The sequence below is a fragment of the Hipposideros armiger genome, unplaced genomic scaffold (genome assembly GCF_001890085.2).
Source record: "Hipposideros armiger isolate ML-2016 unplaced genomic scaffold, ASM189008v1 scaffold_1073, whole genome shotgun sequence".
In the NCBI taxonomy this organism is placed as follows: domain Eukaryota; kingdom Metazoa; phylum Chordata; class Mammalia; order Chiroptera; family Hipposideridae; genus Hipposideros; species Hipposideros armiger.
The window spans coordinates 239,765-255,931 of record NW_017732423.1 but is presented as its reverse complement, the minus strand read 5'-3'; the positions used below and the strand labels follow the sequence as shown (position 1 = coordinate 255,931).

Sequence of the window (16,167 nt, the reverse complement as noted above, 5' to 3'; positions counted from 1 at the left end):
CCCTGGGCAGCCGGCAAACAGGCTTTCCTCTCGGGTCTGGTTCTCAGAGATCCTACAAGGACTCTGAACCAAAAGTTCGGCTCACAAGATTGAGGGTGTTCTTGTCTTTGGGGTTGTGCTGACTTCAGGTTCACTAGCAGTGGAGGAAGGGCTGTGTCCAGGAGCGGGGGGAGGTAGTGGGGTGGCATTTCGGCAGCAGGAGGAACTGGGGAGTGGCTCAACTGGAAAGGAGAAGCTGTGGGGCTCTGGAGCTGTCTGCACACGTCCAGGCGGCAGGTGGAGGCCCTGAATCCAGGTCCCGGGTGGGATGGCGGCCTATCCACCCCCCTGTTCCTTGTCCTCTGGCTGGCTAGGAGGTTAGGACCCCTGGCGACCTGGATGGGCAGCAATGAGTCAAGTCATCCACAGAAGTGCAAAAAGGGCGTTTGAAGCACACAGGGAAGCACTTGGCAGACTTGTCTTGCTTGTCTTGTCTAGCTGTCCCAGGGTGCACTGCCGAGGCTGCACCACTCTTAGCTGGTCTCAGACCCAGCGGTGCCAGGCTCATCTGCAGGTGCCAGGCATGGGTGGGGCTCCAGGTAGTCCCACTCCCAGCCGGGCCCATGTATCCTGTGAGGGGAGCAGAGAGTTGGGCCTAGGTGGGATGTGGTCAGACTTGGGGTTCCTGCTCAGAAGGACCTGGGTCCTGATGCTGCGCACTTCTCAACCTTAGGAGTCGTTCACGCCCACCGAGGAGCACGTGCTGGTGGTGCGCCTGCTGCTCAAGCATCTGCACGCCTTTTCTAACAGCCTGAAGCCAGAGCAAGCCTCTCCCTCCGCCCACTCTCATGCCACCAGCCCCCTGGAGGAATTCAAACGGTGAGTCCAGGACTGTGTGCAGGGCTGCTCTGCCCAGCCCGTCTGTCTCCTCCTCATCCTCTGCCTACGTGTTGCCCACAGTGACCTTTCTCCAGGGTGTGTGGGCCAGGTGAACGGAGGCATGAGGCCTCTGCAGGGTGGGCCGGTGGGAAATTACCTCGTCTCCTCCTCTCCTCCAACCCGGCCCCAGAAGTGGGTGGGGGCTGCCCAGCTGCTTCTCCGCCTGCCATGGCTTTTCCCTCCAGGCCTGCCCTCTTCAGTGGAAAGAGCCAGGCCGGCCAGGGAGAGGCTCCATCTTGCTGCTCCCTCTTATCTCTTTCTCCCCAGTGGCAGGCAAGAAAGCCAATGGGCTGGGAGTGCCTTTGCAGCAGAGTGGCTCAGTTGTCACAGGAGACTGAGCTCTATGCTGCCCCCTCCCTCACCTCTCCCCAGGCTGGGGTAGTGGGGTGAACCAAGCTGGCAAGCGTACAGGAGACACATTGGACCAAACATGTGCATGCTATGTTGTCACGTCCTGCGTGGCAAGGGCAAATGGGAAACGAGAGGGGCGACGCAGGTGAATAAGTACAAGAGACAAAGATAAGGTTGGAGCAAAACCAAGGGACCCAGCCTGGAAGACTGAGCTCCAAGTCGGGTCGTCGCATGGCTTTTATTGAGAAAATTACAAGGAAGTGAAACTGTGTTATTCAAAGATCCGTGAACTACGTGCCTTAAGGCTGTTTTCCATTAACCAGCTCCCATTGTATTCCAACATGTACTATGCCTTCATACAGCCTGCACAGCCCCCAGGACAGCGTTACTGTACCGCGTCCTATATAATTAAGGGAGATGACCGATATCATTCCACCAGGTCTCAGTCATACCGAGACACTCCTAGAGAAAGCTTTACGGATTGGGTCTCGGTCATACCAGGACACTTTCTCAGGACCATATAGGTCAGGGGTTAGTGCGGGAGGGGCGGTCGTGGAGGTAGCTGTAAGGCAACACTAGGCGTCCTTGGAACATTCCCTAACCTCTCTGAACCTTGGATTCTACCTCTGAAGAATGGGGCTCACCCCCAGAGAGTGCCCAGCACTTCCCCTGGCAGAGCTAACCTTTGCAATGGGAGCCACAGGGCTCACCTGTGAGGTGACCTACCCCCTCTCCTGCAGAGCCGCCATCCCGAGGTTTGTCCAGCAGAAGCTCTACCTCTTCCTGCAACACTGCTTCGGCCACTGGCCCTTGGACGCATCATTCAGAGCTGTGAGTGTCAGTCCTGTCACACCTCACTGAGCTGTACTTGGCCCCGCTTTTTGAAGGGATAGCGAGAGAGTTAACCTAGGGGTGCACTAAATAACCCCATGACCTCTCGGGAGTGTAGGATGAAGCCAGAACCTAGAGACACCCCTGCCCTTCCCGGCAGAGCAAAGCCCCGCAGCTAAGGATGCACCCTTGTTCCGCTGAGCTGCCTCCCACACCAGGCTCCAGGTGACCCAAGGACCTAGCCCAAAGCCCACCCCGCCACAGTCCACCTGTATGCAAACATATTTCACCAGGTCCTGGAGATGTGGCTAAGCTACCTGCAGCCCTGGAGGTATGCACCTGAGAAGCAGACTCAGAGCAGCGACGGCCAGGCCCGCTGCGTGGCGGAGAGATGGTAAGCCCCAGCATCCTGTCCTCCCTCAGGGGACCTGCTTTGGGGGCCTCCTAGGGCTCTGCTCCTGCAGAGTGGGAACATGGGCTGCCCCTCCTTGACTCTGCTGTGTCTCACCTGGGCACTGCTCAAGCATCTGTACCTGGGCCCTGGGATTGGTTTCCCAAGGAAATAGCGCGTCACCCTCTTCCCCTCTGTCTCCTTGTGGTTATCATCTCACTCAGATGTATGTTTACTCTCACCCTCGACCCTTCCTCACCAGCTGTCTCATAGCAGCTGCCACACCTCCCCAACATCTCCTGACTGGCCTCCAGGCTTCCGTCTGTACCTCCTCTCTGCCTGCCCTCTCCTGTGCATCCCTCTGGTTCCCTGACCACCTGGCTGTGGTCTTCTTGGAAAGGCCCTCATCCTGGGGAGGATCCATTGGCCTCAAGGGATCTAGGTCTCTCTTCCCTCTATCTTGCCTCCTCCCTTGCCACCCCTAGGCCCCCTCAGCCACCATCCTTGACACCTCCATGAGGTCATGGGTGGGGAGAAGTAGGGGTGCAGTGGGAGTGAGGACCCGTGTGGCCTTGCCCACTCGGGAGGTCTGGCCCCTGACCTGCTTCCCGATCCCCAGGGCACCCTTTGTGCAGGAGAACCTGCTGATGTACACCAAGCTGTTCGTGGGCTTCCTGAGCCGTGCCCTGCGCACTGACCTGGTCAGCCCCAAGAACGCGCTCATGGTGTTCCGAGTGGCCAAAGTCTTCGCTCAGCCCAACCTGGCTGAGATGATCCAGAAAGGTAAGCTCTTAGCCAGTGGAAAGCAGCACTTAAAGAGGGACCCATAGACCTTAAACGCGCCTTACGGGCTTGTGGGAGCCTGGTAAGGAGTGGTGTGGGGAATCCTGGTGCCCAGTGGTGGGTGAAGGTGTGAGCCTGGCTGCACTCCGCCTTCCCTGTGGCCAGCATGCTGGGCTTGGGACCGTGCTGTGCCTGACAGGAGGGTAAGCAGTGCTGTGAGCTGCATCTCCCTGGTGACTCTGGGTGGTGGCATCAGGCAAGCTTGGTCCCTGGTGTGCTTTTGTCTTTGTGTTTTGCCAGCTTTGTTGGGCGTTAGCTTCTCTTGGCTAGTGTTGGCCTTCCTTTGAGATCGGCAGGGGTTCCAGGAGCATTAGGACCTGGGCCCCCACACTGTACCATCACTGCCCCTCGAAAACCTCATGAGGCGCTCAGGAAGACTGCCAGCGGCAACTGGGTATTTTGTATTCTTGAAAGCGGAAGCCAAACTCATATCCTGCCTTCCAGGTGAGCAGCTGTTCCTGGAGCCCGAACTTGTCATCCCCCACCGTCAGCACCGGCTCTTCACAGCTCCCACGTTCACTGGCAGCTTCTTGTCATCGTGGCCACCGGCCGTCACCGACACCTCCTTCAAGGTGAAGAGCCACGTCTACAGCCTGGAGGGCCAGGACTGCAAGTACACCCCAATGTTTGGCCCGGAGGTGCGGACACTGGTGAGTGAGTCAGGGCTCCAGTGGCCACAGGGCCGTCCTGAACTTCTGGGACAGTGAGCCAGGGCAGGTGCACAGATTAGGGGGAATAAAGGAAGATCCGGTTTTTGTAGGTGCTACTACTCCCCCCTTCCCCTTTTTTGTTCAGTGAAGTCTTAATTTCTTTCTGATAATAAAGGCAGTGTGTGTTGGAAATTTTCCACATTTAAAACATGCATCTTAGTCTTTAAAAATTCTTATAACGTGGAAACCACCCCTTCTGGCCTTTGGTGGCTTCCCCCTGGACTGCCCACTGTTTTGTTGGTGGCTGAGTGCCATGAGATGACCCCTCCAGAGCCGGTTGACCTCTCACCTGTCCTGCAGGTCTTGCGCCTGGCTCAGCTCATCACACAAGCCAAGCAGACCGCCAAGTCCATCTCTGACCAGTGTGGGGAGAGCACAGCTGGCCGCCCCTTTCTGTCATGGCTGGGCTTCTACCCCTCGGACACAAACAGCTTCTACCCAGCCAACGACCTGGACGAGATGGGGCAGGACAGCGTCCGCAAGACAGATGAGTACCTGGAGAAGGCCCTGGAGTACCTGTGCCAGATGTTCCGAGTACGAGCCATGGGGCTATCCCCTCCCCAGGATTCAGTTCCATGACCCTCACCTCCTTGCCCAGCCACAGACCAGGACCCAGTGTGGGTCCTGCCACATGGGGCTCCTGGGTTCATCCTGTGGGAGATGCAGGCCTGTGCCTGCAATGTCGTGTCTGGGTCCCATTGTTGTTGCTGTTAGAGATCCAGTGAGATGAAGACCCGTCTCCTCCCTTCACATGGAAACTAAAAGCAGGTAGTTTTCTCCCCAATAGCTCAATGAGGCCCAGCTCACCCAGCTCACACTCGCCTTGGGGACAACTCAGGATGAGAATGGAAAGAAGCAGCTCCCAGACTGCATTGTGGGTGAGGACGGACTCATCCTCACACCCCTGGGCCGGTACCAGGTAAGGCCCACATCCCAGAGGGGCCTGGCTCCCCAGGGCTTTCCAAGTAGCACAGCTGGTGGTCCTGCTTGCCTGTCCCCATTGCCTGTAAGCAGAGACTGCTCTGCTAAGTCATTTGCAAAGGTGTGTTTCCTGGACTGCTCCTGTGGCCTGGGTTTCACCCGGGGCTCACCTCTCCTGTTTCCAGATCATCAATGGGCTGCGAAAGTTTGAGATCGAGTACCAGGGGGACTCGGAGCTGCAGCCAATCCGGAGCTATGAGATCGCCGGCCTGGTCCGCCTGCTTTTCCGGCTGTCCTCCACCATCAACCACAGGGTGAGTGTGGGCAGGAGGGCCACACCCTCACCTCAGTACCCTTCTCTTCCTATGGCCTCGAGGAGAGGCTGGGTGGAGAGTATGGCCCCTGCCTACTGCCCACTCCCTCATGCCTCTCTCTGTGCTCTAGTTTGCAGACCAGATGGCAGCCCTGTGTTCCCGGGCTGACTTCCTCGGCAGCTTGTGTCGCTACCACCTCATGGAGCCCGGGCTGACCAACAGGCACTTGCTGAGCCCTGTGGGGCAGGGACGTTCAGCTGGCTGTGCCCGGGGCCCCAGGCTCAGCCTGCGCTTCCTGGGCAGCTACCGGACACTACTGTCACTGTTGCTGGCCTTCTTTGTGGCCTCTCTCTTCAGCATTGGGCCCCTGCCCTGTGCCCTGCTCCTTGTGCTAGGCTATTTCCTATATGCCATGGCCATGACACTGCTGACCGAGCGTGGCAAACTGCACCAGCTCTGACCGGGAGCCAGACACTGTCCCCACGCAAGCTGGCAGGATGGCCACACGGCCTCTCTCGTACACCTGGGAGGCTCCCTCCAAGCCTGTGCCTGGTCACCTTCACACTCTTAGGGGGTGTTTTCCTGCAGCCTCACAGCCATCTGGAAGAGAACCTGAAACACGAAGGGCGCGCAGTCCAGGCTTGGCCAGGAAGGAACATCAAAGGGCCCATGAGCCGCGAGGACAGGGACAGCCCAGGGCCCGGCCGCTTCCCTCCTTCCCGTAGTCGGAGGCCCTGCAGTGAGGTGGCTCTCGAGGCCTTTCTCTTCTTTAACTGTTACGGGATTTAGCCACGTGAAGAGGATTTAGTGCTTTTCCAGGAGGGCTCTTGGCCTCTGCCTTCGCTGTCCTTGAGGGGGGCAGTGTGGCATGCGTCTCCTCTCCCCAGGTGACACCAGGACAGCAGCTCAGCCTCTGGCTCCAGAGAAGAATCAAAGACCCTAAGAGATTCCTGATAAAATTAGATGATGGTTCTCTAATTCCTAATTTTAAAACTAAATTTTGCCACTGCACTTGGCAAAGCAAGGGTCATTCTCCTTCGTGTTCTCCCAAGCGATTCCAAGTCGGGGCCATACAATTCTGCTTTTGAGGAGAAAAGATCCTCTAGGAGCACAGGTGCTCGGTGAGACAGTGCTTCGCCTCTGGCTCCCTTCCGGCCCCCAAGCCAGGGAGCACGTCACTCATTGGCAGCCTGTGTCACCACCTTGTCTGACAGGATGGGCTCTCTGGGCAGAAGGGATACGGCAGGACCATCCAGCACGCTTCTGGTCTACAACCAAAGATGCTCAAAAGCATTGTTTGTATCTGCAATAAAATCAAGTGCTCAAAGACAATAACTTTTTGATAGCACTTAAATATTTAAACTACACAATTACACGTTCACTGTCAAAGTCCCCATGGGGTCTCACACACCACAGTACAGATGACTCACTGGAGAGAACAATGATTTGAACGATCACTGTTTCAACAGCGATTTAAACTAAGCCATTGTTTTTAGTGTGTTGTGTTTATGTGTTTTTAATTCTCAAACTATAAAAGTTGGGCTTTGTATTTTGATGTAAACTCAGAATGGTGGCATTTTGGGTCCTGTGACCAAAATTCCAACCGGATTTGTAACCGACCCTGGATGTGAAGAAACCTGTTCTTGCCCCTGAGTCTTGCAGTGCCTGGACTCTGCCTCCAGTGTGGTCCCCTACAGAGGGCCAGCACTCGGGGATTGCAGATGGCTGCCGGGTGCCCTGTTCCTTACCCAGGGGGTCTGTGGACTCACTTATAGCAGCAGCAGACTGAGGCAGATGTAGACACAGTGGTTGTAATAGGGACAGTGGGCCCCCAGAGGTTTGAGGAAGCAGGCCCAGAGTGGGCCTTGGCCAGCACAGGCCCCAAACTGGATCTAAGCTCTGAGAATTTTGTCTTCTATTCAGCATGTCAGAGTTGGCCTTCATACAAAACACTGGCACCTCCTGTGGCTTCGGGAAGCTCAGAGGGTCGCATATGCAGCTGGGAACTGAACTGTGTGCACTTAGCCCCACGTGAGCAACTCACCAGGAGTGCTGTGGCCTGGCCTGAATGTTAATGTTCCCTGTCCCTGGGCAGGACAGTTGCTTTGGGTCAAGTTTGATGGAAATGGGAAATGATAACCATAGTTTTCAACAAGTTCATTGACAAATGATTGGCTTTTGTTACCAGACGCATTAAGTCAAGAGAAGAGAGATGAACACACTACGAGATAATGGCCTGGGATCAGATGTTAAATATGGCATAATTTCCCCACAATACCTCCTTTGCAGTTTTCTCTGACGGAAATGCAACCCTGCCCATGAAGATGGGGTGTCACCCCCTTGACCATCTCTATGGCTTCACTAGTCCCCATCACATTACCCATCTGTTATTTCATGTTGTCCACTTTTTCCATTAGAATGCTTAGCATGTGAATCATAGTTTTAAATTCCGTCTCTGCCATATTTGAGTCTGGCTCTGATGCTTGCTTTCTCTTCAAACTGTGTTTTTTTCTTTTAGTATGCCCTGTAATTTTTTGCTGAAAGTTGGACATGATGTACTGAGTAGAAGGAACTGAGGTAAATAGGTTTCCAGTATGAAGTTCTGTGTTTATCTGACTATAGTCCATGTTAATTGTTTGCTATAGTCGTAGGTATTAGAGGCAGCAATGTTCACTGGTGCCCTTCCTCTTGTCTTCTCTGTTGTCTGGGTTTTCCTAGAGGCTTCTTAAGTGAGGGCTGAGATGAGCAGTTCTTTCATTTGTGTTTCCCTTTTTTATTCAGAAGCTGTATTGATGTGGTGGCAGGGTGTGGAGAGAGAGAGAAGACAAAATGGAGCTAGAATTGGGTATTTCCCTTCCTCCAAGTCAGCTAGGCTCTAGTAAAATCCCAGTCAGTTTAGCTCTTAGTTTCTTTTGAGGAAAGGCCTAGTAAAGAAGAACAGATTGCTCTGGGCATATTTCAAAATGGTGACTTTTTCCCTCTTCCTGCTGGGAGCACAAGAGGATTTTTCTCCATTCTTCCCTGTGAGAACCTGGTAGGGCTCCTGGAAGTTAAACTCATAAAAGTATGAGGGCTCCTTAAGATTGGACCTTCCCCCCTGGATTTTTTAACTCTTAACCTTGTCCACACTGAGCCACTCCAACAATTCATCTGTGAAAGTTTAGACTTTCCCACCATGGTACTGGTTCCTGCGGAGGTCTCTGCTCCAGTAAGTTGTGATTTTCTGTCCTGTCCGTCTCTCCAATTTTGGGGTAGCGGTTTACCTTGTGACCTCAATTCTCCAATGGATCTAAGAGTTACTGATTTCAGTTCAGCTTTTTTCTTTTTGTGTCAATGGGAGTGACAGTTTTTAAGTTCCTTACATGCCAGACCTGGGAACCAGAAGTACATTTTTAGTTCTAGGATTTCCTTTAAAAAAAAAAGTTATATATATAAAAAAAGTGTGTATATATATACACACACACACACACACAATTATTTTAAAAATTCTCCATGGTTTCAATCACCATAGCCACCTTTTCCTGTAGATTTTAAAACATAGAGCACTTTTCTGTTAATTCTATTATCTAGAATTATTTGTGAATCTTTCTGTTGACTGAATCTGAATTGTTTTTTCTTGACTCAATCACATTTGTCTGTTTCTTTGCATGTCTGGTATTTCTATTGTATATCAGACATTGTGAATGATGTGTCAGAGAGACACTGGGTTCTGTTATCCTCTGAAGAGGTGAGTTTTGTTCTCTAGGCAGTTGAGTTCCTGGAAGATTGCCATGACCTTGTGGAGATTGGGCTTTAAATTTTATTTTGACAGATACATTTTGTTTTTCCCTGTAGTCTTAGTGCAAATCCCTTATTTCTAGAACATAGTGTTTATTCCAGAGGTGAGGCCCTTTTGGGGTTTAAAGGGAAAACTGAGATGTTTACCAAGTCTTCCCTGGAGTTGGCAGTAAATGAATCTCTTCTCAGCTCAATGGCTTTGCAGCCCTGTCTTTTCCCTGGGGTCCTGGAATCTTAACCACCCTGCAGTTCGGGCCAGCCCATACTGGAAAGGAGTTATAGCTTCCGGCACGTCACCTGCTGAGGCTCCAAACTACCCAGCATTACCCCCTAAATTTTCTGTGGCAGTGGAGGACCCAAATTCCATCCTCTGCCTCCAGGAGTCTATAATAAGCCTGTGGCTCCCTGTTTGAGGTCTAGCTGAGCAGAGAGAGCCCTCAGGGAAAAAAGAGCTCTTCTCTCAAGAGCTGCCTGCCCTCCATTTTCCGCCTGCTTTTTGTCCTCCAGTGCTTTCAGAGAGCTGTTTCATATTTTGTACACATTTCATAATGCATGGGGATTCTGCAGTTACTGGAATTGGAAACTACATTTTGACTTTTGAACCTGTAATTGAATCGTCTATTTAAAAATTGAACTGTTATAACAAAAATTAAGGCCTACTGTAAGGGCAGAGGATTATCTGACATTTAAGCCAGAGGATGCCTTTTTTTTTTACCCCCTTAGAGGATGCCTTTTTAAGTCAGGTAGCACTCACCCAGGCAGAGCAAGGCCCCAGGCCCCGCCCCCTCCTGCACATCACACCCCTCGGGCTCCCAGGACCCAACCCCATTAACGCCCCGCCCTCGGTCGCGCCCGTTTCCATGGCGACGTGGCTCCGGCCAGGGCAGCCAGGCCACCGAGTGGACTTTAAGCGGCGGCAGAAGAGGCAGCGGCGGCGGCTCCATGAGTACCGTGGGGGTGGCGGTCGGGCACCGGCCCTCTACCTCTGGGACCTCGGGCCTCCGGGGCGCCTTGCGCCCGCGTCAGCGCCCATCCGCGGTCCTCCAGCACTCGGGGCAGCACGGCGCGCACCTTGGGCTCAGCGAGGCGCAGAAGCGGGTCCTGGACCTGGAAAAGAGCCTGCTGTTCCTGCAGCAGCAGCACTCGGAGACACTGGCCAAGCTCCACGAGGAGATTGAGCGCCTGAAGCGGGAGAACAAGGGTAAGTACAGGCGTTGGGGCCGGGAGGTAGGGGGGTGGTGGGGTGGGGGGACTCCTCCTGCGGTGGGACCTGAGAGACGCGCAGACCCTGCCTCCCTGGTACCTTCCCAGGGCCTTCAGCACAGAAACACCCTATGGACTCTAGAACACTCAGAGTTTAGGGAGAACACAGGGCAGCAACTCACCCCGGGTCCTGCCACGGGGGCCTGGGCTCATTCCTCAGGCCAAAAACCCCAGGTGGTCATGGCAGGTGCCTTCCTGGCCATCTGCCCATCTAGCTGGGACTGGTCTGGCTTCATTTCCTAAGGTTGCCCAGCCAGCTGTTTCCTTGTATGCAGGGCCGGCCTGCCTTTTTTAAAAAAACAAACAACAACAAAAAAAAACATTTTATAGAAATAAAACATTGGAGTATACAGCTCAATTAAATTCCCTACACTAAGCACGCCCAGTTCAAGAGCAGGCATGCCGGTCCCGGAGGGATCCCTGGGCCCCATACACCTTGGGCCACGTGCCCTTGCGCCTTCTCAGGGAAAACCTCCCTTCCTAACTTTATATCCCACCTGTCTCCTCATCCCCTTAGGCCAGGCCTGAAGCGAACTTGAGGCCTCCTTGATGGGACCCTGTTCCTCTCCCTGGCCTTCCTCACGTTTTAGCTAGAGCTGTTGTGCACATCTAGGCCTGCCTGGGTTTTTCACTCCCCTCCTTTCTCCTGCAGCTGGAGTGCCAAGCAACTCCATCATTGGGTATCCATTATGTCAGGACCACCCCCTCCCCATGTCTTGAGTCTCACCCCAGTCCCTCCCTGATGCCCAGGCTGGATATTTCCAGCCCGCGTCTTGGGCATCATTTGATTGTTGCACTGACTACATCTGCTCATCCATGGCCAGGCCAGGGGCTCCTGGAGACCTGGGTCATCCTGACTCTCTCCTGTACCCCTAGAACCAGGCCCCCGCCTGGTAAAGGGTGCCCTGTAGATGTCATGGACAAAGGGTCAGACTTCAGGTGAGGCTCTCAAGCAGGGGCTTTGGCTCAGGGAACAGCCAGAGGCATTTCCCGCCCTAGGGTGCCCAAGGCAAAGGCTTGGCCCCTGCGTCAGTGTCCTGGCAGCCAGGGTCATGAATGAGGTCTCTCTGGGGCTCAGCAGGGAGGGGATGGGTAGGGCAAGCCAAGCTTCTCTCAAAATGGCTATGGCTTTGAAAATGATGAGAGCATGTACTTGCTTTCAGATCTCCATTACAAGCTAATAATGAATCAGAAGCCGCAGAAGAAAGGTGAGACTAAGAACCTCAGTGCCTGATGGGAAGTTAACCGCTGTCAAGAGCAGCCCCTCCAGACTGCCTGTGCCCACCCAGCTGCACTGGCACATGAACTGTCCCAATGGGGAGGGGTCCTGGGGGACCTGGACAGACAGATGCCACTGCCCCCAGCCATGGTCTAGGTGACAAGCACAGCAGGTGCCACTCCAGGGGAGCCCAAGGCCTGAGGTCTGTGTAGTAGGGTCAGTGGGCAGAGCAGCTGGGGGTGGGGGGCTGCCCAGGCCCTCCCCCTGTCTTCCCCCAGCCTTACTATCCTGGTAGACTTCTACTTGGCTTGCTGCTCTGGCCAGCCCCAGGTTCCCTCTGAAATGTCGGGGAGCCCAGCACAGCCCCCACCACAGCCCTAACCCTATGGCTCTGGGAACACTCAGCCAGAGGATCCTCCCTGCTGTTTTTGCAGTGGGGCCTGAGGAAAGGAAATGCAGAAGTAGAGACCTGCAGCCACTTGTCTGAGGTCCTCCTCATCTGTGGCCCACTCACCTTGCTTGTCCCCCAACCCAGCCCAGGGATGCCCAGGTTGAGGCGTGGGCTTGCTCTCCCTGTTAACGTTTGGGCCAGGTGGTCTGAGTGGTGAGTGGTGCCAGCCTGGAATGCCCCAGTCTGGGGGGTGCCCAGGTCTCTCCCTTCCTGGGGGACACAGAGAATGGGATGGTGGGGGCCCTTCTCCAGTGGGGTGGAGTGGCTACAGCGAACTGTCTTGGGTACACAGTGAGGCCTGTTTAGCAGTCCCAATCCTGCAGTGTGTAGGGTCCCCAAAGGGACACTGGGAAAGGGTCTGCTCTTTCAGGACCTGCTGCTTCTAAGGTCCCAAGCCCCCTGCTTTTTGGATGGCCCTTCTGGAATCCGCCTTTCCTATAGCCTCGCCTCCCTCTGGCACTGGCTAGGTCTGGAGCTGCCTCACCAGAGTGCTGGGGAGGGCTCTGCATGAATGACTGAGTCGAGGCCTGCAAGGCCAGGAGGCAGGCACAGGTGGGCAAGGCCCATCACCCATGGCAGATGTGCAGAGGCCACTGGAGAAGCTGGGAAACGTCACTGCTGCCATCTTGTGTTGACCCCTGTGCATTCTCCCACAGGCAGCATCTCCAATTCCAGCTTTCAGTCCAAGTCCATCTCCAATTCGTCGGTGTCAGGTGAGCGTGCCAGCACCCTCCATGTGCTCAGGGTTGGGGAAGAGGCAAGTGCCTCAATGGGGTCCAGGGCCTAAAAGCCCTTAGTGGTCCTCTGTTGGGCAGCCCTTGGGGGAGTGCCTTTGCCAAGACCCATGGACTTGGGGGTTATGGGCCAAGGAGGGTGTGGTAAGCTGAAATCAGAAGGGGGCTGAGGCAGGGTGGGACAGGACCTTGGGCCGGCTAGAGGGAGGCTGCAAAAGCCAGTCAGGCCTGGCTGCAGAATGTGTTGTCACTCAGCACAAGGTCCCATGGCAAGCCCACCCTGAGGTGGGGTGGTGGGCAGTCAGATTCACTGACAGAGGAGCCCTGAGTGCCTCCCAAGCCTCCCTAAGTGGTCTTCCAGGGAGTGGGTGGGAGGCTGGCTGCCCTGGAGGAAGCCCTGCTTGTAGTGTCCCCGCAAAGCAGGCAGGAGGCAGGTGGGGTGGCCCTGCCTATGGAGCCCTGGGCTTGTGGTGCCTTTTGCAACATAAGCAAAGCCGAGAGCCTCTTCTCCCCACGCTGCCTCCCTGAGAGGTCAGGGATCCTGACCAGGAGCGGCCCCTGCCCTTTCTAAGTAGGACCTAGGTGGGCCATGGGCCTCATCCTTGGAAAGTAAACCTGTGCAGGCTGGGTCCAGACCTCTCGTTCAGTTTCATTTTGCCCCAAATGAGGTGCTGCTTCAGAGCCTAGGAACAGCTTGTGGGGCCACCCCCACCCCTAGGATTTCCCGAGTCCTGGGAGGAGACTGGCCCGTTTCAGGTGTGTCAGAGCAGTCAGTAGGAGGCACTGCCCACAGGCTTCACCCTGACCCTCATTCGTGTTTCCCAGCAGGAGGCTCTGTTACCATCTCCCCTTTACCAGGAGGAAACTGAGGCAGGGGGCAGGGCTCCTTGGGTGCACACGGCCAATCCTGGAGGACTTGGGCACCGGCGCTTGACGCCCGCAGTGACTGGCCCTGTCTGGATCTGACCTATAGCTAACTCTCAAGGCAAAGCTAGACCTCAGCCCAGCTCCTTCAAGAAGCAAGACTTGAAAGCTGACGATGCCCAGAAGACAGACCTGGAAGAAGAGACCCCGGTTGCTGCCCTGTTTCACAGCAGCAAGCTGGACAAAACCCCAGGGGCACAAGGGCCGGCCAGGTAAAGCATTTAGTAGGTTCTCACCCTGGAATCAGCCCATCGCTTTGCCTTCTAAATGGGACAGCCTCCAGAGTGAACCAAGCTGGGGGACCCGCAGGGTCCCTGTTGTTGACCTGAGACCACAAGAGGGCCAGTAGCAGCCCCTATCCCATTTTCTCAAAGAATCTGGCCTCCCACTGAGTTTGCTTTTCACTGAGAACAGTGAATCAGGTTCCACCCTGGGAAACTCATTTGGCCTTTGGAAGGACAGAGTCAGCAGGACAGAGGAGGATCTGGGGACACCCCATTGCTGGGACTTCCCTGGAAAGCAGCAGTGAGCCTGGACTTTGAGCCTGAAAATGGGACCCCATTGTCCTCCGGGTAGTGCAGTCAGCAGGGCAGGCTCCTGCTTCTCTGCATAGTCCTTAGATTCCCTCTTGACCAGCCCCACCAGGTTTGGGGTCAGGACAGTTTGAACCACATCTGAGCCTCAGTGCACCTTGAGGGGAGGGATGGGCCAGCTCACAGCTAGCCCGAGACCCCCACCTGGTGCCTGGAGCACCCTGGTCAGCAGAAGGCAGCCAGGCCACCCGGAAGGCTGTGTCAGTGCCCATCTTCCCTACACTGGCCTCGAGCTGGTCAAGGCGCTGCCCTGAGAGGGTGGGTGGTTAGCCCTGGCAGGCCACCTCTGGGCTGTTGCAATGACCATTTCAGAGATGAAGTGGAGATCTTTAATCCAGACACCTTGGTGGCAGGCAGCCAGCACAAGGGCAAGCAAGTGATAGGGGCGCCCTCTTTGATGAGCCTGCCACCCCACTTACGCAAGCCCACCTCGCTTCAGCAATGTGAGGTGGTCATCCGCCAGCTGTGGAATGCCAATCTCCTGCAGGCCCAAGAGGTGAGGCTTGGACGGAGGTGGGGGGGCATGGGGCAGCGGCCCTGGTGCCTCTGCAGCCTCGGCCACCATGCCTCCTCTTCTTGCCTTTCAGCTGCAGCACCTCAAGTCCCTCCTAGAGGGGACCCAGAGGCCCAAGGCTGCCCCGGTAGAGGCCAGCCCAAATACTTCCAAGTAAGTGCTTGGGGCGCCCTCACCCAAACATGGCGGGCCTAGTCATGTGGGCTCACTGCTGACTCTCTTCCTTCTCCAGGGACCAGACCATGCAGCTTCCCAAGGTCCACACCAAGGGCGTCTCTAAGAAATGGTGAGTCTCAGGGGCACAGAAGGGTGGGGCGGCCATGAGGGGAGTGCCAGGTGCAGTAGAGCAGGCCCCTGGCTCCGGGCAGTGCCCAGCAGCCACTCCCAGCCACAGCTCCACTGCCCACTCTTTGCCCCCTCCAGCCTGATCCTGAGCCCAATGCCTGAGGCAGAGCGCGCCATCCTGCCCGCGCTGAAGCAGACCCTGAAAAGTAACTTTGCAGAGAGGCGGAAAAGGCTGCAGGTTGTGCAGAGCCGACGGCTGCACCGCTCTGTGCTCTGAGTGCCCCTGTGCAGCCCCAACCACAGCTGGAGACACTCACCCTCTCTAGGTAACATTCCAAAGAATTCTAATTCCACATAAATCAAACTCACGGCAGATAAAGTCCTTGGTCTCAGAATTGAGAAACTGTTTATTTTCTTGCTCAGTATTTTGCTATTCTGCATTTACACAAAAACACGATATATTAATAGGTGTTACTCCGCCTGCTGAAGATAAAATAAAGCTCATTTCTTTCTCCCAGTTCAGAGTATATAGTCCCTCACTGGCTGTCAGGTGTCATTGCCCCAGGAGGGCTCCTAGCTCTGCTCCTTATAATTGGGGGTGAGGGGGGGGGCGGGGAGAGGCCTAGCAGCTGCCCTGAAAAACAGACTCAGACACAGCACACGCTTCCTCCTTGGAGTGCAGGCTTTCCTGGCCCCTGGCTGGGCCGGGGACTACCTTCCAAGCAGTAAGGCACTCAAGGTCTCCAGCCTGACGAGACACTCCTGGGGGTAAGATGCTGTCCTATCTCAGTGACTTCCTGTGTCCACACCGACAAACAGCTGATGAGCCTCCCAGCCGAGCCTACCTTCCGCTTGTGGAAAGCCATGGCCACAAAAAACGGTCCTCTTCAGGGCACTGGGGCCCTGCCCTGTGATGGCCCCACCCAGTGAGGGCCTTGTGTCACTCCCCTCAAATGTCAGAACAGCAGCTTCGTAGTACATCTCATGCGTGGCCCATTTAGCACTAAACCTCACCGGACAGGAGTGTCCTCCTGTTCACGTCCTCAGTGCTCATCTCTGCCTTTCAGCTTCGGGGAGCAGGAACTTGGCCAGGAACCTGGGGGTGAAGCAGGGTGAGGCACCAGCAGT

The 16,167-nt window shown here is 55.3% G+C and overlaps 2 protein-coding genes across 5 annotated transcripts in view; both read left to right on the top strand.

Moving 5' to 3' along the window:
- Nucleotides 1–6,828, top strand: part of SMPD4 (sphingomyelin phosphodiesterase 4) — a 32,748-nt gene extending 25,920 nt beyond the window's left edge. For both annotated transcript variants that reach the window (XM_019632050.1, XM_019632052.1), the window contains 9 exons: nucleotides 713–858; nucleotides 2,010–2,100; nucleotides 2,394–2,494; nucleotides 3,111–3,274; nucleotides 3,779–3,984; nucleotides 4,345–4,578; nucleotides 4,832–4,963; nucleotides 5,151–5,279; nucleotides 5,410–6,828. In XM_019632050.1, coding sequence (XP_019487595.1) covers nucleotides 713–858; nucleotides 2,010–2,100; nucleotides 2,394–2,494; nucleotides 3,111–3,274; nucleotides 3,779–3,984; nucleotides 4,345–4,578; nucleotides 4,832–4,963; nucleotides 5,151–5,279; nucleotides 5,410–5,739 — 1,533 coding nt within the window. In that variant the 3' untranslated portion in view covers nucleotides 5,740–6,828. The remainder of the gene's footprint in view (nucleotides 1–712; nucleotides 859–2,009; nucleotides 2,101–2,393; nucleotides 2,495–3,110; nucleotides 3,275–3,778; nucleotides 3,985–4,344; nucleotides 4,579–4,831; nucleotides 4,964–5,150; nucleotides 5,280–5,409) is intronic.
- A 97-nt stretch (nucleotides 6,829–6,925) lies between these two features.
- Nucleotides 6,926–15,556, top strand: LOC109376232 (coiled-coil domain-containing protein 74B-like). Of its 3 annotated transcripts, none has more exons than XM_019632054.1 (8): nucleotides 6,926–10,257; nucleotides 11,483–11,527; nucleotides 12,646–12,702; nucleotides 13,697–13,859; nucleotides 14,598–14,736; nucleotides 14,828–14,907; nucleotides 14,987–15,040; nucleotides 15,178–15,556. In XM_019632054.1, exons 1-8 carry the CDS (start codon nucleotides 9,999–10,001, stop codon nucleotides 15,314–15,316), a joined length of 936 nt encoding a protein of 311 aa, XP_019487599.1. In that variant the 5' UTR covers nucleotides 6,926–9,998; the 3' UTR covers nucleotides 15,317–15,556. The 3 variants fall into 3 exon arrangements, with proteins under 3 accessions (XP_019487599.1, XP_019487598.1, XP_019487600.1); XM_019632053.1 differs by having other exon boundaries at nucleotides 14,553–14,736; XM_019632055.1 differs by lacking the exon at nucleotides 11,483–11,527 and having other exon boundaries at nucleotides 14,553–14,736.
- Nucleotides 15,557–16,167: the final 611 nt, after the last annotated feature.

What these genes read in the sequence shown, in the direction of transcription:
- LOC109376232 (XM_019632053.1), top strand. Translation starts at nt 9,999, where the DNA reads ATGAGTACCGTGGGGGTGGCGGTCGGGCACCGGCCCTCTACCTCTGGG. An exon ending in CTCCAATTCGTCGGTGTCAG is followed by an intron (nt 12,703 to 13,696) that starts GTGAGCGTGCCA and finishes TCTGACCTATAG; the next exon opens with CTAACTCTCAAGGCAAAGCT. An exon ending in GCCAGCCCAAATACTTCCAA is followed by an intron (nt 14,908 to 14,986) that starts GTAAGTGCTTGG and finishes TTCCTTCTCCAG; the next exon opens with GGACCAGACCATGCAGCTTC.